This window comes from Nelumbo nucifera, chromosome 2, assembly GCF_055504915.1.
Source record: "Nelumbo nucifera cultivar China Antique chromosome 2, China Antique-T2T, whole genome shotgun sequence".
Classification (NCBI taxonomy): Eukaryota; Viridiplantae; Streptophyta; class Magnoliopsida; order Proteales; family Nelumbonaceae; genus Nelumbo; species Nelumbo nucifera.
In genome coordinates, this window is record NC_142650.1 from 54570338 (window position 1) to 54595961 (window position 25624).

Consider the following 25624-nt stretch of genomic DNA (forward strand, 5'->3'; position numbering starts at 1 on the left):
GAAAGAACACAAGGAATATGGATTTATAAGCAATATGGTAGAACTATGCGGGGTTTGAAGTTAAATACAATGACATGTTATGGACAAAAATGATCAGTTCCATCCACCAGAAAAAATTGAAAATGTTAGCAGCTCATTCCTGTGAGTTGTAGTCTTCATTACACAATTCCCGGTTATCAGCACTGCTATCTTTGATAGTAAGGCTCAGAAAGATGTCATACAATAATGGGGCTATGTGCAATATGTTACAATATTATACAAGGACCCTTTCCCTCCCATCCCAAAATAGCACTTGTCTTCCATAGATAATCAATCATCATCAGACAAATAAACAACATCAGCCATCATACAATTTCCGGTTCCAGCTCCCTGTACCGTACCTCCAGTTGCAAGTTCAGAGGTGCCCCTTGTGCTCAAGGTTTCTTGGCAAGTTTGTAACAGTTGCGATGGATTTGCAATCTGGTGGTTGTCAATATCCATGAGATGATCACGAGAAGGCATGGAAGTGTCAACTAACAATGGAGAGCCACCTGCAGCATCAGGTTGGTGACTTCTGCTAAAATGCCCCACTGCATTGATAGGCAATTGGGGAAATAGATGCTGAATGGAAGAAGTGGCCGAAGGATTACCAAGGGACTGCTGCTGATTGGGCATTGCACAAACACCAGATGTAAGATTGGCTGCCAACGAAGGTGTAGCAGCAGGAGTAGCAAGGAACTGATGACTAGGCATTGGACGAGGAACAGGAGAGTTGGGTATTGACATAGATACAGATGGTCTACAGGATTGGAGATGTGGGGCTGGGGCTCTTTGTTCTGTGCCAGCTTGGAGATTTCCTGTGGTAGGGACAATGGAGCTGAAGTGTGATCTGGCAGGGTTGCTTGAGAAAAGTGCTGAAGAATGGTGGACAACATGCCCTGGTGCGGCTGCAGACGAGCCTGCTGTAATGGTAGGTCTTGGCACTTGTTGCTGCCCTGAAAGGAAAAGTAACTGTTGAATGAAGCTAGAGGACACACCTGAAAACAAAAATAAAGGTCAGAAGCTCCATTGCATAAGAAATAAAAGATCAATGCAAGAAAGTTGTGCCAACTTAAATGCTAAGAGTAACCACCTTGATGTATTAAAATGCATTTCCATACTTGCATGTTGAGCTTAGATCATTCTGCATTTCCAATCTCAATTAATTGCTAATTTGGGTTGTTAGGATCAAAGTAAATCTAATTTTTTTCTAGTAGTGTAATGAAAATCAACATATGTCAGTTCTAATTATGTGCATCTCCTGGCCCTAGTAGTTATAACATGGTCCTTTTTTGTGAGTTGAGAGGCCCCAGGATTAATCCTGAGGTGGTAGATTTCTGTGGATTCAAGGCTGCATCTTTCTCGTGTTAATCGAGCCAGCTGGTTAGAACAGTAGGCCCAGAATTTAAAACATCTTCCTACTAAGAAAAAGTAGTCATCAGGGAATGCAGCTGGAGAAGAAAAAATTGGTTCAGGTAAAAAGGAGAAAAGAAGCAGTTACAAATATGGACACAGACATGGATAGGGATAACAAGGATAAAAATCTCCATTTTCTAAAATCGGTGACACAGATAAGGGCATGGGTGTCCCATGTAATATGCTTTTATCACATGTTTATATTTAGCTTTTGAAGCTAAATGTCATTTTTTAGTGAAAAAAAAGAAGCAAAATGTCATTTCACAAGACTTGTGTCTTTCCAGATTTAATTAAATTTCGAACATATGTAGATTTTTATAGTAAAATTTGTTAAGCATACAGGTTTACATATTTTAAAAGAGTTGATGATATGAGTACATCTACAAGTATCCATGTAGTATATGGTATCATATCCAACACTGATGTTCTAGACAAATACAGGTATCTGGATATCATAGCTCTGATGTAGATCTCCATCTGTCCACTTCTCTAGTTTACTAGAACAGAAATGGGCAAATTTTTCCAAATAGAATAACAGATCTAGACACCTGAAATTTTGTTACCATTAAACCTTCTTGATGTCAATGTTTCCTTATCCGTCAACACATGAACAGCTGTTGCAAACTTGCAATCATTTTTGCAACCTTAGTTTTATATAAAGAGATCATATCCATTTGTTTAACTAGAATAATTAACAAAATCCAATTATTCATGCCATTCTGTTTCCCCCATATCGAAGTTTTATATAAAGAGATCATATCCATTTGTTTAACTAGAATAGTTAACAAAATCCAAAATCCAACTAGATCATATCCAAGTTTCCCCCATAAATCTTATCCCAAATATATGGGATCAGCTACATGAATCCTGTTTTGCCATTCTGTTCTGTTCAAAACCTTAGTAGATATCATTTACGAGATTTTTTTAGGTGCTTCTATCTGCTTTTTAAATTGTCCAGTGTGTCATGTGGCACTAAGGTCACAACTTCCCCAAGTTATCATCATTTTTTCTTCATTAGTTTTCTTCATATTGCATAGAATGCCTTATTTCCCTAATCCAAATGATCGATTGTCACAGGAAATTGCTGATATTTCCAGGAAAGAAGAAATCGTTTTTCATCATACAAGCATCGCTTAGGAAAATAGAACCACACAACCAACATTTCAAGTATGAATTCCAAGAAGGATCAACTCCCAAACCATGGACTCTTCAACACGGTTGTCTAGAAGTTCAAAAGCAAACCATTAGACATTTAAAGAATAAACAAGTTGGTTCATGAAAGGATCCTAAATGAGCTATATACCTTGCTGTGCTCCCTGTCTTCCACTGTATTGGGTTCTGAAAGTCTCAGCCAATACTAGGTTCATATAAACTTTATTATAATTTACTTCAAGTTCTTTCCTTTTCCGCACCATTGCTGTCTCAACCTCATGAAGTTTGGTTGCATACTTCTTATTTATCTCTTCTATCTCCTTGTCACGTTGAAATTGAAGCCACAATTTCTAATCAAACAATCAGAAGTTATTTTGAATAAGAAAAAGATGACAATTGGTAAAACTCCTTGGAACAACACTAGAGAGTTCAGGCACAAACCACATCTTCATGTTTCTTAATGGCTTGCTCCTCCTCTTTGCATAGTCTTTCCAGTTCATCTTGAAGTGGGGACCAGTTCTGAGGCATCCGTGAAATCAGAGTAGTTTGTGGAGGGCGACTACTGGATTCGGGAGCAGTGGTAGTGCTTCTGGTATCTGAAACATGTATTCCACTCCCACCTGAAGGTAGAATTTGTGAACAGCTACTGGATTCAGGACAAATGCCCATGCTTCTGGGATCAGACACGTGTGATCCACTTCTACCCAAAGGTGTTTCTGTAGGGGGTTGTAGTAATGACTGTGAGGGTTGTGGAACAGAATGGTTAGGTGGCTCAGCTGGGTTCTTGATTTGTGATTGATCCGGTTCAGAAGAAGTACCCCTTTCATTACTTTGGCTATGTTGTTTTCCTGTAACTGCAGCTACATTGGGTTGATTGTGTTCAGAGGCTGGATCTGTAGATTGAGGCAACTGCAATTGCACAGCAGGTGCTACAGCCAAGTTATCATGATTAGATTGTTCAGGTGGTACAGCATCTTCGGTGTTTAGTGGAACTTCAACTTGTTGAGGAGGACTCCACACAGCAGAATTTGATGGGCCATCAATTTGCAACCCAGTTGAAATGGGTGGTTCAGGATGCTCAATAGAGAGTACCTGACAATGCACTGAACCAAGTAAGACTGCAATTTCACCAATCCTCTTTCATAGAAGTAATGTAATGGGAGAGAATTGTTCCAAATAGATAATGCATACAAGCCATTTTTTACCAATAGCACAGTCAGTATATACGCAAAATCATTCTTACACGAGATGGAAACAGAAATCTAATGGACTAGGTAAAATGTCCGGAAGACATGATTTGTTCGTAAACATGGTTTAAAATGTCCCTTGTTTCCCTAATATTTTTACAACATATTTCCATTTCCATGGGTAGTGACACGAAATTTTACCAGAATCGACATATTCACAATGAACACTACAAGCACTATGTGGAGTATAAGAGATAGTTTCCACAACATATTTCCATTTCCATTTCCACTTCCATGGGGTAGCAACAAGAAATTTTACTGGAATCAACATATTCCTTAGTGAACACTACCAGCACTATTGTAGAGTACAAGAGAAAGTATTATAGCATAAGTTGGTGACAATATTGTTGATATGTGGAGTAACAATGTTATTGCCCGCCTAACTTAGTGACAATATTATAGCATAAGTTGGTGGCAATATTCCTTAGTGAACACTACTAGCTCAATATTCATTTGAAGTTAAATATTAATTTTTGTTGTGTAATATACTATTTGGCTGATCTATTACAACCGTTTATATTTTCTGAGTTTAAATTTTGCTGCAACTCATTCTATCATGAATCTCTGAATGTATTCTTTTGTCTATAACCTTAGTTTCTTAGCTTTGTTTAATGATTTGGAATAAGATAATAATTTAAACACATGTGCTTATGCTTCTTTTATCATTTCATGCAATATCATTCTATATTTTGCATATTTTACAATGTTTCCACCATGTTTATAATTTTTACAATATTTCCCTATGATATCTCTGACATTTCTGACATGTTTCTTATATTTGGACAGCCAACATTAACACCGATATCAACATTTTAAACCTTGGTTAAAAATATACTTGTTAATCTTACATTATCATCATCATATTCCATGCATTATCCCAACCATATGGGTTCACTTGTTAATCTTACATAATATCCAGAAATATTTAAACAACTTTTACCAAGAAAGGTAAAAACAAACTAGAAAATACAATTTTCTGTAAAATGTTTTCACCTGATGAGAAGGCAAAGTATTATCCTGAGCAGACGGAATGTGTGTCTGAGCTGAAGATGGTATATCTATTTGGGTTAATTCCGCAGAAGATATTTCTCTGTCATTTGGACTATCTGTCATAGTCTGTTGTTGAAATTCAGCAAGATCTTCTCTTTCTGAAGCCAAATTATCCTTTTCACCATCCACTCCACTAGCCTGCATGGGAATTACCATTTCCATGGGTATAATGCCCTCATCCACTTCATTTGGAGCACTTTCTGCAGCTCTGGGTGGTATCACTCCACCTGGCACTTCTGGTACTTCTGGTCCCATGAATTGCATTGAAGGAGTTAATGTTTCAATAGGGACATTGCCACTGCCTTTATCCACCTCATCTTGAACAACTTCTAGAATTTCCAATGGTTGTACTCCACCCTGCGTTTCCAGTACATCCAGCGCACTGGATTGCACTGAAGGACTTAATGTTTCCGCAATGATGTCGCACCTATCTGCTTCATTTTGAACAGTTTCTGTGGTTTCTGGTGGTGCCACTCTACCTGGAGTCACTGGAACAATCAGCCCACTAGATAGCATTGCAGGAGTTGATGCTTCAGAGGTGACTCTGGCTGTATCCTCTTCAAATGCAACAGTTTCCAGAACTTCCGGCAGTACCACTCCACCTGGCACTAATGGTACATCCAACCCACTTGATTGCACTTCAGGAATTGATGTTTCCATGGGGATGCTGCCCCTATCAACTTGATTTTGAACAATTTCCGTAGTTTCTGATGGAATTACTCCATCTGACATAACCAGTACATCCGGCCCACTGGTTTCCATTTGTATGAAGCTGAACCCCGTATCTGGAAAAGGAAGCTTAGCAACTGCCTCTATTGGTCTCCCAGACCTAGCATCTTCCAACCAATGAGCCTTCATCTGCTTCTCCTCGTTCCTTGCTGCCAGCTGCAAATTCTCAAGTTTTTTCTGATGTACCTCCATAAGACGAATGAATTCTTTCATTTTTCTTGAAAAGTCAACATCCAGAATCTTCAACTTATCTAATCTAGCTGCTATATTAGTATTTATAGTTCGTATAAGAGCAGCTTCCAACTTGTATTCCTTTTCCAGATCTTCTTTTTGCTTCTCCTTAATTTTATTGAACTTTTGAACTTCCTCCTGTTGCTTTCGAAGGAGCATCTTTATTCTCTCTGCAAAAATTTTCTCAACTTTTATAGTATCATTTGAGAAGTCGTTACTGAGTGATTCATTGGCTTTTTCAGAGTCAGATGCATATCCTTTTTTGGTAGAGACTTGTTGATTAAAGTCACTACTATGAGAGCTCTCTCTGATCTCTCCTTCTTCCAACTCTTGCTGATCAGATGCTATGGATTGTGAAGCCCTTACAGGCAAAACGCTTTCTCCAACATCCTTAGTTCTTGGTATATTATCTTTTGTAGAATTAGATTTCTTCACATTATCCTCTCGGCTAGAATATATTTTTCCCAGTACACGCAATTTAGGGTAGACATGTTCTGCTTCCTCCTCCTTGCAGTAAAAATTCATTATCTGTTTTGCACGTTCAAGTGAATCCTTATGGTCGATTTTGTGCCTTAGCAAAGAAGCTGCTGTCCAACACTGAAGAATGCAAAGACTAAAAGTAAAATGGATATGCAACATGCACACACAGAAGAGAGATTCCACATGAAATAAAGATACAAATACAGTAGTACTCAGCCAAGATTGACCAGATTAAGATTTCTTTCACAATGCCTAAATCACAAATTCATAAAATCAAACGAGAGAACATATAGCAGAGAGGCTAATACATCAGATATCTCTTGAATGAAGTATAGTTAGAAGTTGTGTATGATTGAGGCTATTAATAGGGATATCTCAAAAGTCCAGCTCACAGGTTAACCCTGCAGACAATAAAATTCGTACTTAGCTTTTCAGGTTCTGCACATTTTTCCTTCTTCTGCAAAAGCTTAAGACGACAGATCCATGTAACTTTTTAGTCTGTCCAGTGCAAGAGGCAGACCATGGTTATGAAGGAAATGAGTACTTGGATGCCTAAGCAATGCCTACACAACAAGGCAATGACAAGTCGTACATGTCTACACATTCAATAAATTATAGGACTTATCAAAAAACCACCATCTAATCAAGTCCCTAGAGTCCTAAGATGACACTCAGGTGACTGCTAAACGCTTAGGGGAGAATGTAATATCCTGTCACCTAATCACACCTTGACACCTTGATAACTATGAAGCAAAGCACTACTTTGGATTGAATATCCTGTTCAAAGGTTACCACCACAAAAAGACAGTAATGTAGATAGAATATCCTTCATTGGAAGGGAAAAAATATAGAATCTAAGGTCTACCACAAGGGAAGATTCTATAAAACAGTTGAAAGACCAGTATGGAGCAGTGTTGCACATTCAAGAAACATGCCCTAAAAATCAGTATGGTAGAAATGCATATACTGAATTGGATGAATGGAAAAACTAGAAAGGATAGGGTCAGAAATGAAGTCATTCAAAGGAACCTAGTAGTAGCTACAATAGGTATAAAATGAGAGAAAGTAGACTAAGATGGCCACATGCATAGAAAGACCACCTACAGCACTTGTAAGAATAAGCAATCTGTTGCAAGTTGAAGGGGCTAGAAGGGCTAGGAGCAGGCCAAAAAGGATGTGGGTTAAGTAGTAAGAAATTATTTAAGTGCTAAGGTGATGATGATGAAGGTCTACCACAAGATTTTAAAAGAATCAAAAGTCTATGGAGACATAAGTACTCAGGGTAGGGCTATAATCCAGTCATGCTAGCTTTATTTACTCATCCAGCTCACAAGAAGATGAGCATGAATTTAAAGCTCATTGAACAATGTCCAAATAGAGACCAGGTTCACTCATCTGAAAGTGCCTTATAAATAGTAAAGGATATTGTACTGCTATAAAGAGGGCAAGACACCCTCAAAAAATGATAGAACTTCATCTGAAAGTGCCTATTAGAAGTGAGTTGTCTTTGGCAAGCCCATAAATCAGCTTGTTTCTATAATAAAACAACTCTAAAAAGTAGAACTGTAGAAAAGAATACTATTCTTATATATGCAAAACCTTCCATCTCCCATATCTTAACCCCACAAAACCCCAATACCTATGTTTCATCCCTCACCAAAACCAAAAATCGTTTTCTTTTCTTCCCCCACATCCACAAAGACCCACCTCTGCTCATTACAAAAAGAAAATAAAAAACACTCTAGTGGGTTGGCCTGGCCCAGCATGTTCTATACCGGGCTAGGACAAATTTTTAACCCCGCAGCTGGGGCTCGGGCTCCAAACACCAGGCCCAACTATTTTTCGGGCCACGCTTGGCCATTCCCAAATAAGCCCGGCCTGAGCCCAAGCCCAACTCGATAATACTATATATATATAATAAAAAATATATTTTTATACTAATAATATATAATATATAATATATTATATAATACTATTAGTAGCAAAAAAAGCATTGTATAATATATAATTAATATATTATAAAATTTTCTGTTCAGGCCGGGCTTTGGGCTTTATATAGGGTTGGGCTCAGGCTCGGACCTTGTCATCTTTTGTTTATAAAGAGGCAAAGCCCAACCCAAACCTGACCCGGCCCGGCCTGTGAACAGGTTTAATCCTCAGGAGTTGGTCAAGTCAACATGGTGGTTGGCATTGAGGCCCACATATAATCAAATGGTATCTGCTTTTCTCTAAAGTAATCGAACCAGGTCTTGTTCAACATCTCAGTCATGGAACACCTTAACCCCATGAACTAACATTCCCCAATATTCCATATCTTAGATATCCAGTCTTGTTTCCATAGTTTTGTAATCAGAGGCTCAAATTAATAATTTTACTGTTGTTTCTCTAAATCCATGAGCTTCACAGACATTGAGCTGATCAAGACAGTTAAGTTCAATTTTCAGATCGTAGCAATCAAGAATTGTCAACAAGCAAAGGTAGTGTTATCAAATGTAATATACAATTTTTTTTTCTTTATCAAAGGATATATAGTAACTAAGGTGTATATGTGATTCTAGGAGAGAGCAGAGAACCTAGTCGCCTAGGTGATGAAATTTGAAAAAGAAGAAAACATAATTTCTAAATCAATCTTTAGTCTTGTATACAAACAAGAAATCATATAAATTGAAACATAGCAACACTTTTACTGAATAACAATGGATTTCATATGGTAACATGCTAAACACAGTCTCATTCCAATCTAATAGGATTACAACATAATAAGTACTTAACACCATGCTTCGCAATATGGGCAAGAAGTGATGCAAAGTATTCTAAGAATCATTTTTTTTCCAAATATCTCTGATACATTGGCAATATTTTAAATTTCACTAGTAAACTATATATTTGAGAGTTAACATGGACTAATAACCAGGAACCCCGACATTGGTGAGGTTTTACAGATTTCTGTTGTCAAGTGACTGAGAGGATAGACAGAGGCTCTCCCTCACCCATTGTTGGGCCATGTTACAGTTAAGTTGAGTTGTCGTAAATGAGAGACAAAACCTCCCCCTTTCAGGTTTGAGCACATGTGGTTTGGGATGGATGGATTTATAAACATGTTGGAGAATTGGTGGGATTCGATGGAGGTTGAGGGCTCAGCAAGTTATGTGACAAGCTGGAAATTAAAAGGTTCTAAGGAGAAGATTAGAAGGTGGAATAAGGAGGTGTTTAAAGAAGCTGAAAACAAAAAAATGATGAGATAGATTTTAAACATAATTCAAGGGCTAGACAGAGAGGAGAAAAGGATGCTGAATGAAGATGAAAGAAAGAAAAGAGTGGCAGCAGGGCAGCAATATGATAAATTGGCTTATCAGAAGGAAATAAATGGAGGCAGAGGTCAAAGGCATTGTCGTTGAAGGCCAGAGATTAAAACACAGTTTTTTTTCCCATAAAGTAACAAAATGCTAGAAGGGAGAACACAATTTCAAAAGTAGAGGTGAATGGTCAAGTGGTCGAGGAGAACAGAATTAAAAAGACTATAATTAACTTTTATGAAAATCTGTTTAAGGAAAAATAGGTCCACAGGCCAAAGTTGGATGATATTCAGTTTAATGGCTTATCTGATAGTGATAGCCAAATGGAGCTTGAAAAAGAATTCTTTGAGGAAGAGATCTATTAAGCAATCTGCGAGATAGAAGTTGATAAAGCTCTAGGCCCCAGTTGTTTCACAATTTTTTTTATAACTAATTGGCATTTTCTGAAGAAAGATTTAGTGAGTGTTTGAGAATTCCATGAGAGATCAAGCTCGAGTAGGAGCTTGAACTCAACCTTTATCACTCTCATCCCTCAAAAAGGTGGGGCGGTAAATCTGAGAGATTTTAGACCTATAAATCTAATTGCAAGAAGAATGAAGAAAGTTTTGGGGAGTACTCTCTCTCAAAATCAAGGGGCTTTGTTGAAGGTAGGCAAATTGCTAACGAATTGATTGACTCAAGGGTGAGAAGCAAGAGAGGGGGTGCTTTTTAATGTGGATTTGGAGTTCCTTTATCACCATTTTTTTTATGTGTTGCTGAAAGCCTGATGTCACAGGGGTAGATCTACAGCGGAAGAAACCCGTGCGACGTCCAGGCCAAGGTAGGCCAAGACAAGTCTTTGTGTGCTGCAAGGCTAGGAGTTGCCCGATGAGATGGCTTCACCAAGGTCAGTAGCACTGGATCATGACCTCAAGTCGCATGGTCGGGGCACTCGGTTGGCTCTGGCCGGTCCATGGGAGGCGCCGCTTACGTGCTAGAGGGGGAAGGCCATGAAGTGAGGCGACTATGTGCAGAAGAGGTGACTTGGCACCGATGTGAAGGGTCTCCTGTATGCCGATGATGTGGGCACCCTGTGTACCATGTTGAGAGGCAACCGCTTGGGCCGGAACACACCCGTGCACTAGGGGCAACGGGATAACTCATTCAGCTTGGGCAAGGGGCTGGCGTAGTGAAGGGTCATGCTTGAGCCAGGTCCGCATGCCAAGCCTCCCTTGAGTGTCGGTAGCGCAATGCCAGTCCATGCACTGTCCCCATGAGCATGTGTGCGCCCATGAGGAACCCTGGTAGCCATGCTAGCCATTAACCAGGGCCGCCCCGCAAGGGAAGTTGGTCTAGGAGTGCCAAGGTTAGGCACCCAAGGAGGTCGACCACCCCTCATCAAAGAGTACGTTAAGCTTTTGGTGGTCTGCCTGAAGATAACATCAATTCTCCCAAAAATCTTACAGGCAAAAATGACGGTGATGTCCCTTAACATAAGCCTGCCAAGCGTAGGCAAGGCTAAGCCTGTGTCAGACCGTAACAAGCTCCCCCACTCAACCCATTGTCATCCTCGACAATGGTCTTCTCGTGAATGGCTCATCCATCATGAAACAAAGATGTAGGCGCACCACCCAACACCTCACCAAAATGAACAGCAACTGATGTCCGTGAGGAAGCATGGCATTCCCCCACTCAAACCACCACAATATGCCTTCCAGAAAAGGCTCACACGTCTGCTCCCGCATGAGCACAACAACTAATGTGTATGCCCCCACAAGGGCGCTGTTTTTGGGGTCATTGGAATGGGGACACGAAAGAATGGACTCTTGCCAGGCCTGATATGAAATCTTGCTTGAACCCGAGTGGAAGTGCCTAGGAACCGCACCCCACGATGTGCTGCTTGTCGAGACGACCGCTTCAACTGGCTCTGGGCTAATCTGCTTTGACAACTGCGACAGCAATTGCTAGCTCGCTCTGATACCAACTGTCACGAGGGTAATTCTACAGCAGAAGAAACTCGTGCGGCGTCCAGGCCAAGGTAGGCCAGGACAAGCCTTTGTGTGCTGCAAGGCTAGGAGTTGCCCGATGAGATGGCTCCACCAAGGTCAGCAGCAGTGGATCATGACCTCAAGTCGCATGGTCGGGGCACTCAGCTGGTTCTGGTCGGTCCATGGGAGGCGCCGCTTACGTGCTAAAGGGGGAAGGCCATGAAGTGAGGCGACTATGTGCAGAAGAGGTGACTTGGCACCGATGTGAAGGGTCTCCTGTATGCCGATGATGTGGGCACCTGTGTGCCATGTTGATAGGCAATTGCTTGGGTCGGAACACACCCGTGCGCTAGGGGCAACGGGATAGCTCATTCAGCTTGGGCAAGGGGCTGGCGTAGTGAAGGGTCATGCTTGAGCCAGGCCCGCATGCCAAGCCTCCCTTGAGTGTCGGTAGCGCAATGCCGGTCCATGCACTGTCCCCATGAGCATGTGTGCGCCCATGAGGAACCCTGGTAGCCATGCTAGCCATTAACCAGGGCCGCCCCGCAAGGGAAGTTGGTCTAGGAATGCCAAGGTTAGGCACCCAAGGAGGTCGACCACCCCTCCTCAAAGAGTACGTTAAGCTTTTAGTGGTCTGCTTGAAGATAATATCAATTCTCCCAAAAATCTTACAGGCGAAAATGACGGTGATGTCCCTTAACGTAAGCCTGCCAAGCGTGGGCAAGGCTAAGCTTGTGTCAGACCGTAACACTGAGGCATTTTTTAAGATGACAAAGAAGGTTATGTTGGTTGGTGTGCTGAAAAGTTTTAATGGGGGAATTTAAGTTGGAGATATCGCGTTCTTGCATTTTGCAAATGACACGTGATCTCACAATGGAGAACAGTGAGGCTCTGAAATACATCCTAGACTGTAGGGCAGGTTGAAAACTTAGCAGAGTTGGGGATAAAGTGAGGTTTGGCAATGGGACTTCCCACAAAATATTTGGGCTTTCTGTTGGGAGATAATTGCAGATCTAGCAGCATTTGGAAATTCCATTACCGAAAGTGAACAGAAAATTGGCCTTGTGGAGGGAGGGAGGGAGGGAGAGAGATTTTGTGGGAAGAGGGGTTGATTTTTGAAATCTTAAAGAAATTCAATGTTGCCTTGCTTGGGAAGTGGTGCTGGAGATTCTGTGAGGAGCCCACCAGTTTGTCAAGGAGGGTAATTAAAAAGGGAGGCTTTGGTGAATGAGTAGGAACCCAGTCTTCAAGAGAAACCAAAATGATTGGGGTGGGGGGTGGGGGGGGGGGTCATTCAGTTGCTGGACTTATTGCTATCTGTGCAGACACTGATGCCACATGTGGGCTCTTCTGATTCTTGTAGATGGATGTGGGAGAAATATGGTAGTTTCACTGTAAAGTTGTCTTATAGAAGTCTTTTTTTTTATCAATAACAGAAACTCATATTATTAATAAAAATAGGATTACATACAGCACTCCGGGAAGAGATAAAGTGACTTAACTCTCCCCAAGAGAACAAGAAGGAAATTACAAAATAGCCCAAAGCATTTGCTCCCTTCCCACCCCCTGCTTTGCCAATGTATCTGCAAATGCATTTGCAGTTCTCTTCACCCAATGAAACTGAAATTCCAACCCCCTGGATAACCATTAACCACTTAACGTCCCTCCTTTCATTGGAAAATTTCCAGAATCCACTGCCCTTCCCTAAACTGTTTACAACCAATTTTAAGTCTCCTTCAACAACTAGCTTTTGAATATTCAGCTCCTTTGCCTTCCTTAACCCTTCCCAAACAGCATACATCTCAGCTCTAAGAGAGTCACCAACCCCAATGGGGCCTGAGTACAGAGCAACCACCTTCCCATTTTCATCTCTGAATACACCTCCAACTCCTGAGGCCGAGTTTGGAAGGAGTACAAATACAAGTATGTAGAGTGCAAAACGTTATATTTTGTATGTATTTACGCTGTACATATTTGCATTTGTACTCTTTCCAAACTCAGCCTGAAGGTCTTGGATTGCCCTCACTACTACCATCAAAGTTTAATTTTATAAAACCAGGAACTGGTGGTGACCACTGAGGGCACACAGCTGAAAGAGATCACTCAGAATTTGCCACCTCCTTCCAGCTATTAAGCAACATACCCGTGGAGACATCAGCAAACAACTCCAATGATTTTACCCATTGTACCACCCTAACTGTTATAACTTCAACAATATCTTCTTTCTTCCTTCCTTCTTAGAGAAAATCCTTAATTTCTTTCCTCCCATAGGGTCCAACATATGGCAGCTCTCAAACATCTCCACAAGATATTCCCCCTCTTTTTCGGCCACCTAAAGAAAGAAGCAGCAAACAACCCTTGTAATACTTGGAGGAGGGGTCCACCTATAACCAAATAAAGCCATAAACCACTCCCAAATAACAGAACCAAATGGGCAAGCGATTAATAAGTGGTAGGGGCTTTCACCACTAGCCTTGTGTAGAGAACTGTGTTCGTATGACAGCATGTGTAACCTTTGTTAGTCATGTCAGTGTTAGTTGGTAGTTATCTTAGACAGCTTGTTATTTCAGTTTGTTATTTATTTCAGTCTTTTATTTGTTTTATTTGCCATGTATGTATTAAGGGCAGTTCTGTCATTTCCTACATTTAGTGAACATAACCTATAAATATTAAGAGAGTGGCGGCGGCAGACTCATTCAATCTGTCCCTCCTTTCAAAACCCTTGTGCACTTCTGCTTCTTCTCCTTTCTTCTGCCTCTTCCTTCTATTTTTCTCAATCCGAAATCAGTTGGGATTCAAGACTGATTGTAGTCTTGATCGACTACTTGGTATCAGAGCCTATCTAAGGTTTCTCATGTGAGTCTAGTCCAGCCGACCACATGAGAACTATCTAGGGCTGGAAGCTTACAAAGGACTGTTCATTGGCTGATTCTTGGAGGTTACCAGAAAAGTTTAGCAGCTGTTCGAAGACTTGACGCGGCTTGCAGAGTGTTTTGGTAATCAGGAAGAATCAGAGGAGGTTAGGGTTCAGGCCACGATTGAAGGTAGCGATCAGAATTCTCTGGGTAAGTCTTTATTTTTCCCTTGAGATTGCTGTCAGTCAAGATAGGTTGGACCTATCTAGGAGGAGCGGCCGAACCCTCCTATTTTCTCTCAGAGGTGATCAGTTTTTTTTAGGGTTTGTCATTAACCCTACGGCTAGACTTGACTGTGAATTCTCTTGGAAAGTGCGACTGAGCACTGTTTATGTTCTCACAAGGGTCTTCCTAACCCTACGGTTGAAACCCTAATTCTGTTTCAGCTCTACAGAGTGCTTTCTAAGTGAGTTTCAGACCTGGTTTTGGCTTCCGAGCCTGTTTTGAGAGTGAGAACTGTTATCAGACTGCATATATTATGATTGCCGATTGGTTTCAGATCAGATCTGAATTGATTTCATACAGTTTTCTGATTGTCATCGATTGCTTCAGTACTGTTTTCTAGTGTGGAAACCCTAATAATTCTTAACTACTGATTCTTGACCAAGAATGGAGTTCAAAAATCAGGGAGAAGGTGAGTTTGGGAACAACAGTTCTGGTAGTATGTCTAAGACTATGTTTCAGATTACAACTGTGAGATTTGATGGATCCAATTACTTGGAATGGGCCCAATCAGCCATGATGGCTATTGGGGGAAGGGGAAAACTTAGCTATCTATTGGGAGATGTGAAAGAGTCTTCCAAGGAGGACCCAATGTATACCAAGTGGGTTTAGGAGAACTACTTGGTTATGACATGGCTGTGCAACTCGATGCAGCCACATATCAGCCGAAATTACTTGTGGGCAAAGACAGCCAAGGAGATATGGGATGTCGTGAAGAAGACCTATTCCCAACCCCTTAATGTTGCTAGGGTCTATGAACTAAAGTGTGAAGTGAATAACCTTAAACAAGGAGAGAAACCAGTTTCTGTGTATTTCTCTACACTGAAATCACTGTGGCATGAAATTGACCATCTGGAGACTCTTGAGTGGGAAAGTCCAAAAGATGCACAAACCCATAGAAAGCAAGTCGAGACCAATAGGGTGTTTATGACATTGTGAGACAGCAGATACTTACAAGAGACAGTGTGACCCTTTCTCAAGCATACTCCCTGGTGCATAGTGAAGAGACCAGGAGGAAGGTTATGATGCAACATCAACCCTTTCCCCCAGCCCTGGCAGTAGTTAAACCTAAGTCTGGGGGTGATACAGAAAGAGACATGAAGAAGGAAGACAAACGGGATCTGGTATGTGAACATTGCAAGGAACCCAAACATACGAAAGATACATGTTGGAAGCTCCACCCTCATTTAGTCCCAGCAAAACTGAGGAATAAAAGGGGTAATGCTCATATGGATGTGAATACTGATTCTGCATCCTCGTCAGGCACAAAAGGCACATCCCTAGATACCTTAGCTGCTGTTCGGGCTGCCCTGATACAGTTGGAAAAGGAGGTTGGGAATTCGGCCCAGTCATCTCAATCACCATCAGCCTCTGCCACATTTGCATTTGCTCATTCAGGTACCCGGGCCTCAGCCTATCATGCTTCAGCTCCAGGTAATACTGAACACTGTTGGGTAATAGACTCAGGAGCACCTGACCATATGACTAGCTTGCCATCATTGTTCACTACTTACCACTTGTCTTTTGGTAGAGATAAAGTATCCATTGCTTATGGCTCTCTTGTTCCCATTTCTGGCAAGGGTGACATCAAGTTATCTGATACTATCTCTTTATCCTCTGTCTTGCATGTTCCTAAACTTGATACTAATTTGCTTTTCAGTCAGTAGTATTACCAAACATCGAAACTGTTCAGTAACCTTTTTCCCTGACCAATGTGTTTTTCAGGACTTGGAGACGAGGAAGGTGATTGGAACTGGCCGTGAGAAGTCTTTTGTTTCTCAGTGTGTGAGTCCGATTATGCTTTGGCATAATCGATTAGATCATTTATCTTTTCGGTCTTTGAAGAATCTGTTTCCTACTTTATTTGAGTCTGTTGAGATGTCAAATTTGAGATGTGAGAGTTGTGAGCTTGCCAAACATTGTAGAACATCTTATTCCTTGAATAATAAAAGAAGTAATAATTCTTTTGATATTATGTATACCAATGTTTGGGGGCCATATCACATCCCTTCTATGGGTGGGTAGGTATAGGTATTTTCTGTTGTTTGTTGATGACCATACCCGTTTTTCTTGGGTCTACCTTATGCGTTCTCGAGATGAGGTTCCCGCTCTGACCCAAAACTTTCATCAAATGATTTTAACCCAGTTTGGGGTCAAAATCAAAGTCCTCAGATCTAATAATGCAAAAGAATACTTAGCTAAGCCACTGACCTCTCATCTACTTGATCATGGGGTTATTCACCAGAGCACTTGTCCTCGTACACCACAGCAAAATGGGGTTGCCGAGAGGAAGAATAGGCACACTTTGGAGGTGGCTAGAAGAATTATGTTTACCTTCAATGTGCCTATCCATTTCTGGGGTGATGCTATACTCACGGCAGTGTATCTCATTAATCGGGTTCCTTCACGGGTTCTTGATATGAAGCCTCCGTTTACCCTTCTATACCCAGACGAGGAGTTGTTTACCGTTCCTCTTAAAACCTTTGGGTGCACCTGTTTTGTTCAGCTTCTTGGACCTCATCATTCCAAATTTGACCCTAAGGCCTCCAAATGCATTTTTCTCGGTTACGCACAAACTCAAAAGGGTTATTGCTGCTATGATCCTGTTTCAGGGAGGAGATTTGTTTCGATGGATGTCACCTTCTTTGAGGAGGCACCCTATTATCCTAGGGTTTCTCCTCAGGGGGAGAGTAGTGGGAATGAGAATTTGAATTTGGGTCTTTTTCCTCAGGGGGAGTGCAGTGAGAGTGGGGTTAACTCATCTGAGGTTGTTCCTTTACCCAGTCCATTGAGTGATGAAGCTTGTACTGGTGAGGGTTGTCAGAGGGATCAGGAGTTGAAAGTCTATCACTGGCGATGCAGGCAGGTTGATCTCGGTCATCAACAACCCAGGCCAGCCCCAGCTCCTTCTGCGGATCCAGATCCAGGTACTACAATCCCAGGGCCCACTGAGATACCTTCCACTGTTGCTACTTCCCCTCCTTTTTCGGATGATCTTGACCTCCCTATTGCGGTCCGTAAAGGGAAACGGCGCTGCACCACATCCACAGCTCACTGCATTTCCCAGTTTCTATCCTATGATCGCCTGTCTCCCTCTTACAGGTCCTATCTCACTTCCATTGCTGATATCCCTATCCCCAGAACAGCGCAAGAAGCCTTATCAGTTCCAAAGTGGAAAGATGCAATGAAAGTTGAAATGGATGCCCTTTTGAAAAATAATACTTGGGAGCTAGTTGACCTACCCAAAGGAAAGAAACCAGTTGGATGTAGATGGGTATTCACTATGAAACATAATGTTGATGGTTCCATTGAAAGGTACAAAGCCCAGTTGGTTGCAAAAGGGTTCACTCAGATTTATGGTATAGACTACTTAGAGACCTTTGCCCCAGTAGCCAAGATGACCACTATTCGAGTTCTATTAGCCCTTGCAACAAGTTATTCTTGGCCCTTGTTCCAAATGGACGTTAAAAATGCTTTTCTGAATGGAGACTTACAGGAAGAGGTCTACATGCAGTTGCCCCCTGGATTCTATGATACAGAGACAGGTAAGAAGGTTTGCCGACTAAATAAGGCATTGTATGGATTAAAGCAGTCCCCTAGAGCTTGGTTTGATAGATTCAGACTAGCCCTTGGAAAATTCGGTTATGTACAGGCCTAGTCAGATCATACACTGTTCATTAAAAGGGTGGACTCTTCTTTGACCCTGCTTGCTGTATATGTGGATGATATTGTAGTGACAGGGAATAATAGTAGTGAGATTGAGTCCCTCAAACAGCTCCTTCATTAAGAGTTTGAAGTGAAAGATCTTGGTGCACTGCGATATTTTTTGGGTATTGAGGTTGCTAGATCTAAACAGGGATCTTTATCTCTCAGAGGAGATATGTTCTAGATCTGTTGGCGGAAACTAGAAAGTTAGGTGTCAAGCCTGCTGATACACCCATTGAACAGAATCACAAGATCAGTGCAGAGGGTGGGGAGCCTCTTGAAGACAAAGTTATGTTCCAACGGTTGGTTGGAAAGCTCCTATATCTCTGCCTCACTCGGCCAGATATCAGTTATGTAGTGTTGTCAGCCAGTACATGCATTCCCCTAGAACTACTTATCTTCTTGCAGTAGAGAGAATATTAGCATACTTGAAGAGATGCCCAGGTAGAGGTATACTGTTCAAGAACAATAATCACATGAAGGTGGAGGTCTATACAAATGCCGATTGGGCTGGGAGTGCTGATGACAAGAGGTCTACCTCTGGATATTGTGCCCTTGTGGGAGGTAACCTTGTCTCTTGGAGGAGTAAGAAACAAAGTGTTGTTTCCCGCTCTAGTGCCGAAGCTGAATACAGGTCAATGGCTAACGGAGTGGCTGAAATCACTACTTGAAGAGTTGGGTATTGATTATGAGAAGCCCTTAATGCTGTATTGTGATAATCAGGCGGTTATTAATATAGCTCACAATCCGGTGCAGCATGACAGAACTAAGCATATCGAAGTTGATCGACATTTTATCAGAGAGAGGGTCACATCACAAGAAGTGTGTCTCCCGTATATCACCTCCAACATGCAGCTCGCAGATCTTCTCACAAAGGTTGTACCAAGGAAGAAGTTAGAGGTAGACCTATTCAAGTTGGGAATGACAAATATCTATTCCCAACTTGAGGGGGAGTGTAGAGAACACTGGTGTGGGCCCCACGGATGTGGTCCCCACTGTGTTCGTATGACAGCATGTGTAACCTTTGTTAGTCATGTCAGTGTTAGTTGGTAGTTATCTTAGACAACTTGTTATTTCAGTCTTTTATTTGTTTTATTTGCCATGTATGTATTAAGGGCAGTTTTGTCCTTTCCTACATTTAGTGAACATAACCTATAAATATTAAGAGAGTGGCAGCGGCAGACTCATTCAATCTGTCCCTCCTTTCAAAACCCTTGTGCAGTTCTGCTTCTTCTCCTTTCTTCTTCCTCTTCCTTCTATTTTTCTCAATCCGAAATCAGTTGGTATTCAAGACTGATTGTAGTCTTGATCGACTACTCCTTGCACAAAATGCACCAGTTTGGGGACAAGCACCAATTAGGCCTTTTCCTTTGGAGTAAGTCACAAGTATTACATCTTTCCAAGAAGGCTTCCCAACAAAAAGCTCCAATCCTTAGAGGGATCGGTTTACCCCATACTTCTTTTACTGTATAGAAGTCTTTGTAATGAAGATCTTGGTAATTTCACAGCTAACAGAATCTGGCATAGTGAAGCCCCATCCAAAATGAAGCATTTTGTTTGGACTACTGCTATAGAAAAATGTTTAACTTGGGACAAATTGTTGCACAGGGAATGGCTCTGGATCAGCAAGGGTGTGCTTTTGTTCTGAAGAATTGGAAACTGCCAATCATTTGTTCTTGCACTTCCCAAATGTTTTCAAAATTTGGAGTGGTCTTTTGAATACTTTTAGTTGGGTTGGCTGTTTTTGTCATTCCAACTGAGCTTTTATATGGAGCTGGCAGATCAGTGGTGTCAGCAGCAGGGGGAAAGTTGTATGGAGGATGATTCCTGTGGCTGCTTTGTAGTCTATATGGGAGGAAAGGAACTCTCAAGCTTTTGAACTATGCAGATAGTAATATTCTGCTGAACAGAACTAAAGGAAGGCTGTTCTTGGTTGGCTGTCCATAAGGATTCCTGGAGGTTGAGCTATAACAGATATTTTGATAGATGTTGAGAGAAATATTGTATTTGGCTGTATTTGGGTATATATGTAATATTGTGGCCTGTAGGGACATCTATGTATTTATGAGAGAAAAAAGGGGCTTCTGTGTAATTCAGATATACTTCGGTTTGTTGCTTATTTAAGCTAGTGGTTGTGTGAGATCAAGGTTTGAGGGAAAGTGAGGAAAAGAGTAAGTGTGAGAATGAGAAAGAGTTCTCATAGTGGATATGTTTCCTCTCCTCCCATGGATGTAGGCTACCAAGCCGAAGCACGTTAAACCTTGGTGTTTCTCTATTTCTTCTTCTTGTTTCTCCTTGAGTAGCTATTCTATTTTATGTTGGCTGACAATAGAGATCTTATTTTGTTGCTAATTTCTTGCTAACAAGTTCTATAGTCCTATACACAATGTGCGTACATGGTCTATAATTGTAGATCTTTTTGACTTTACAGTTAATACAATGTTTTACCTTTTAAAAAAGAACATACATTTAAAATTTAGAATTTTAGAACACCATTGAAGCTTTCCAATATTTCATTAAAATCATCGAACTTTTGTGAAAATACAAATGGATAATTTGCTTACTATTCTGATATGATTCACTTACCAAGTTGCTATAATACAAATGAAAAAGGAAAGGACATACAACTACAAAAGAGGATTCTCAATCTAATCAAAACATATAGTAACAAAATAAAAGTCAAGATGGCAAGCAAAAGACATACGGATTATGGAAAGAAGAAAACATGGATAAAAGACTAAAAGAGAGACAAAGAGAGATACTATTTAAGTCGCTTAATCTTCTTTTATTTGATATACGTAATAGTTTCTAGAAAAGTTCCTTAAATTTCCCCATATCTACAATTCTACATGGCTAAATGTTTGTCGATATCAAAATTACAAATCATACTTATTAGTAGTGTAATTCCATGTCAAAAAATCTTAGCAACTATAGAAGGGTATAATTTTTAATATAAGATATTTAGAGAGGGAAATAAAGAGCAATTAAAGAAAAACAAGGGGGTGAAGACCCCACACCCATTCAAGTTAGTGAAACAAAGACAGAATAATTGCAGGAAAAAGAAAATGAAGCCCTCTACATTCATCCTTCTCTCTCTAAAACCCTTGGCTCCTTTGTCCATCAACAGTAAAACCCTCAAACAAAACAGAAGTAATAAATATAGCACATGATAGAATGCATCAACACACAAACTAATATGATGCAACAATAGTAATAATATAATAAGCTGTCCACCTTTTATTTTTCTGCCCAAGCAACAGGGCAGCATGTCACCTAGACAGACATCTTTTTCATATAATATGAAATTCAAGCTAGGCATCTCTCAAGGGCATGTTGTTGCCTAAACAATGCCTTGACAATTATTTGAGGTATCTAGGGATGATGTAGAGTCCATCCCCCCAACTTACCCCCACAAAAGGAAATCCTAAGAGGAAGAAAGAATTTGAAGGTCGATCAACAGCTGAGTGCAAGAATGAAGACTAATGAAAAGGATCCACCCCAATCAAAAACAAAAAAGAAGAAAAAAAATTGTAATACTGCAAGGAACTACGTAGAAAAATGTGCCCAACATTTTCAAAGAAAAATACTGATAGTGAGTACTGATCTTAGAAATGTGTCATCTGGGCCATGTGCTTAAAAATTTTGAAGAATGCATACTTCAAACTAGTGAACTCAATCATTAGTTGTTTGCACAAAAAACTCAAGAATGAAATGCTAGAACACAGTAATACAGGAAGACACTAACCAGAGATATCTGAAAAGCCTGTAATATGGTTGCTGGCTCTCTAGGAACATGATGATTGTTCATTATGTATTCAAGAAATCTTGCAGCCACTCCTTTGACATCCTCCTGCATTTAAGGCCAAAAAGATTAAAAAAATACTATGCCAATTTCCACCTACCAAAAAAAAGTACTAATATTTCTTGTCCAAGATCCCACAATTCATCAAAGTCTCAAGGAAGACACAGATATACATAAACAATACAACTGCATGCCAAAAAAACAAAAAACAACAAAGCTGCATTTGTTTCAATATAAGGAGGGTGCAGAAGATTTTAGAGCAAAACAAATCACTTATGTTTTCACCCACATTATGATAAAGACTATATTTTCCACTTTACATTGAAACAAAACCAGCCTACAAGTAAATGGATGCATGAACCAATAATGTAGTTGAGGCAAACCAAAAGATGGTATAAATCAATGACAAGGAAAACAAACTGATAGAGCTACCTTAAGAAGTCTATCTAGTCAATCAATGGTGCTCTAATACCATGTAGAATTGTAGATATACAGAAAAATTCTATACATAGAAAAACTCTATGCTCACTTGCTCAGGGCTGTAAAAAATCTAAAATCTATCTAGTCAATTAATGGTGCTCTGGTTCCATGTGATCAACTTAGAATAGATTTGAGAAATAAAGAAAATAGGAGAGAAACAGACCTCAAACGAGTATAGATTGAAAGAGGAAGAAATAACAGAAAAGAGAAGAATCTTTCATCTTTTTTAGTTTGTCAAGCATATTGTATGTTTGAAAGTAAGATATCTGATTGGTGAAGCATGGCAATTGATGATTGAAACTTCATGCTGAAGAGATGGCATCAGTAGGAGTGACTGAACTCACTGAAGATTTTAGAGCAAATTGCGGGAGAGATTTGGTTTGGTTGAAAGCATGTCTCGTAGGAAGATTCATCAACACAGATCCTCAAGACATTGATGTCCTATGAGGGGCAACAAGAGAGTGGAGGATGAAAGAATTGGGAGTTAGAAGGCTAACTGGAGGACTGCTTCTTTTCATGTTTCAAACAAATCAGATGCAGATAATGTGCTGATGAACGAAGACGATGAATCACAGCAGAATCCTAACTAGGGGTTGGGAAGGTGACCCCTGCAGTCGGATTGATAGAGGCTTCACTTAGATTAATGTGTTTGGTATATCATTACACGTGCTGTTTTCAAACCTTCATAGCCATTGGAGACACATGTGGTTTGTAAAGAGACTGGGCCGAATGGGCCCTAGCCCATTAGTGTCTTTCTTATTAGTTTTTTTTTGTTATGTTTTCTTATTGGGCCTTTTTCTTTATGGGCCTTTAGCTCTTGTTTATGTTTTCTAAGTATAGTGCTGATCTGGACGCCTACTTAAGGGCAATCTTGTAAATTATGCAACTTAAGTAAGTTTTTAAAAGATTAGTGGGGGAAAAGAGGAGATTATCGAACTACTCCTTTCTTTTCCAATCTTTCTTCTTCTTCTTCCTTACTTTCTTTTGCTTTAATCTAAAATATTCTGCTAATTTTATTGGTCTGAATCACATCTTGGTATCAGAGCCACTTTTGACCAAGTAGTCTAGTGTTCGATCCTCATTACCCCCATTATAATTAATTAAATTTCAGCACAAGGTATGAGTGGGCCTATGCTTGTTCACACTTCAAGCCCAGTGGACTTTCGTGTGAGGGGGCATGTTGGAAAATATCAACCAATTCAAGGACCTCATCTAACAGCTTAAGCTTTTAGGTTGAATGGTTCTTTGAGATGGTATCAGAGCAGGAGGAAAGACTCTTCTCAAAATATTCCTTTGCATTATTAGATTGGAATATTTTGATCTGAGTGTTAAACTGGGTAAGTATAAGTTCATGAAATTTTTTTACAATATTTGGTACTTCATCCCGGGATTTCATAAGGTAAATCCAAATGTAACGGGAGAAATCATCAATGAAAAGAATGAAATATTTGTAACCCCCCATAGCAGGTAATGATATGGCCCCCACACATTAGAGTGCACAATATAGAAAGGAGAAACAGATCTTTTATTACTCACTAGAAAAGATTGTCTACAATGTTTTGCAAGTTCACATGACTCACAATGAAGACTCGATAGGGATATTCTCTTAAACATTTCTGGAAACAAATGACTTAAAGCTGAAAAAGACAAATGACCAAATCTAAAATGACATATCATGACTCTATTAACTGACTCTGATAAAACAGACTCCAAAGTTACTCCACTAGATAATCCAAGACTTTGATCTGAGACATCTAGCAAGTATATCCCATTCGCCTCATGGCCACTCCCAAACGTCTTCTGAGACTTCAGGTCTTGAAAAACACAATAAGTAGGAAAGAAGGTTATGCTGCAGTTCATTGATTTTGTTAAACTACTAACAAATAAAAGGTTAGTGCTAAGTTTGGGACATGAAGGATAGAGGATAATACTAGTGAGTTAGAGGCTTTAATATTCCCCTTTCCAGAGATGGGAGCAAGAGACCCATCGGCAAGAGAAATCTTCTCTCTACCCGAGAGGAGCCGGTATGAACAAAAAAGGTGAGGTATGCTAGTCATATGGTCTGATGCACCAGAATTTATGATACAAGGGATTCTACGATTACCTGAGGCTGTAGCATGATTTGCAGAAGCACAAATACATGAATGGACAAAAGCAGATGTAGAGGGGGTGCCTGAGGAAGAAGATGCAACAGTAGACTCCAAGTGGTTTATCAACTTCCCATATCTCTCAAATTCTGCCTTCACTGCTGCCAGCTGTTCCACAACAAATTTTTCTTCACATTCAGATATTGTAGCAACAATTGCATTCTTGGGCTTTCCAGAAGGTCTGGATGAAGCTTCCAACAAGAATCCTTAGTATGTTTCAGCTTTTTGTAGTATTCACATATCACCTCCTTTTTTTTTCATTTAGCCCCATTGGTTTTATTCCAACATGTGCAAAATGTTCTGGAGGAGGTGGGGTTTGTAGTTGTACCTGTTGCCTGCTCTCTTCACTGCTCACCATAGAGTATGCCTGAGCAAGTGACACATCATCCTTGGCCAGGATATTCTGCCTTGTAATATCAAATTCAGGATTAAGACCTGTAAGGAACTCAAACACCCTGTTTCTTTCCACAAATTTATTGAAAGTTTCTGCATCTTCAGTGCTTTCCCATAGATGTCACAAAAGGGGTATTGCTGTTTTGATCCGGTTTGTGGCACTCGCTTTGTTTCTAGAGATGTCACATTTGCAAAGTCTATTCCTTTCTTTGGTACTTTTCTTGAGGGGGAGCATTCAGAGGAGTTTCTTGCATTGTCACCATCTGGTCCTCTTCCAATTCCCATTGAATCTTCTATAGAGTCTCCTCCAGTCGAATCATCTATCCTTGCTCCCCCTCCTACTCATCCTCCTACTTTTCCTTACCATCCTATTA

At 40.4% G+C, this 25624-nt stretch overlaps 1 protein-coding gene across 5 annotated transcripts in view; it reads right to left on the reverse strand.

The window, feature by feature from the left end:
- The window catches only part of LOC104601279 (uncharacterized), a 101745-nt gene continuing 76121 nt past the window's right edge, over positions 1-25624 (reverse strand). For 4 of the 5 annotated variants that reach the window (XM_010264569.3, XM_010264570.3, XM_010264568.3 and 1 more), the window contains 5 exons: positions 22174-22278; positions 4827-6440; positions 3028-3678; positions 2738-2936; positions 1-1016 (listed from right to left, as the gene is read on the reverse strand). In XM_010264569.3, the coding sequence (XP_010262871.1) occupies positions 310-1016; positions 2738-2936; positions 3028-3678; positions 4827-6440; positions 22174-22278 (3276 nt within the window). In that variant the 3' untranslated portion in view covers positions 1-309. The remainder of the gene's footprint in view (positions 1017-2737; positions 2937-3027; positions 3679-4826; positions 6441-22173; positions 22279-25624) is intronic. The other variant, XM_010264571.3, reaches the window with a different exon arrangement.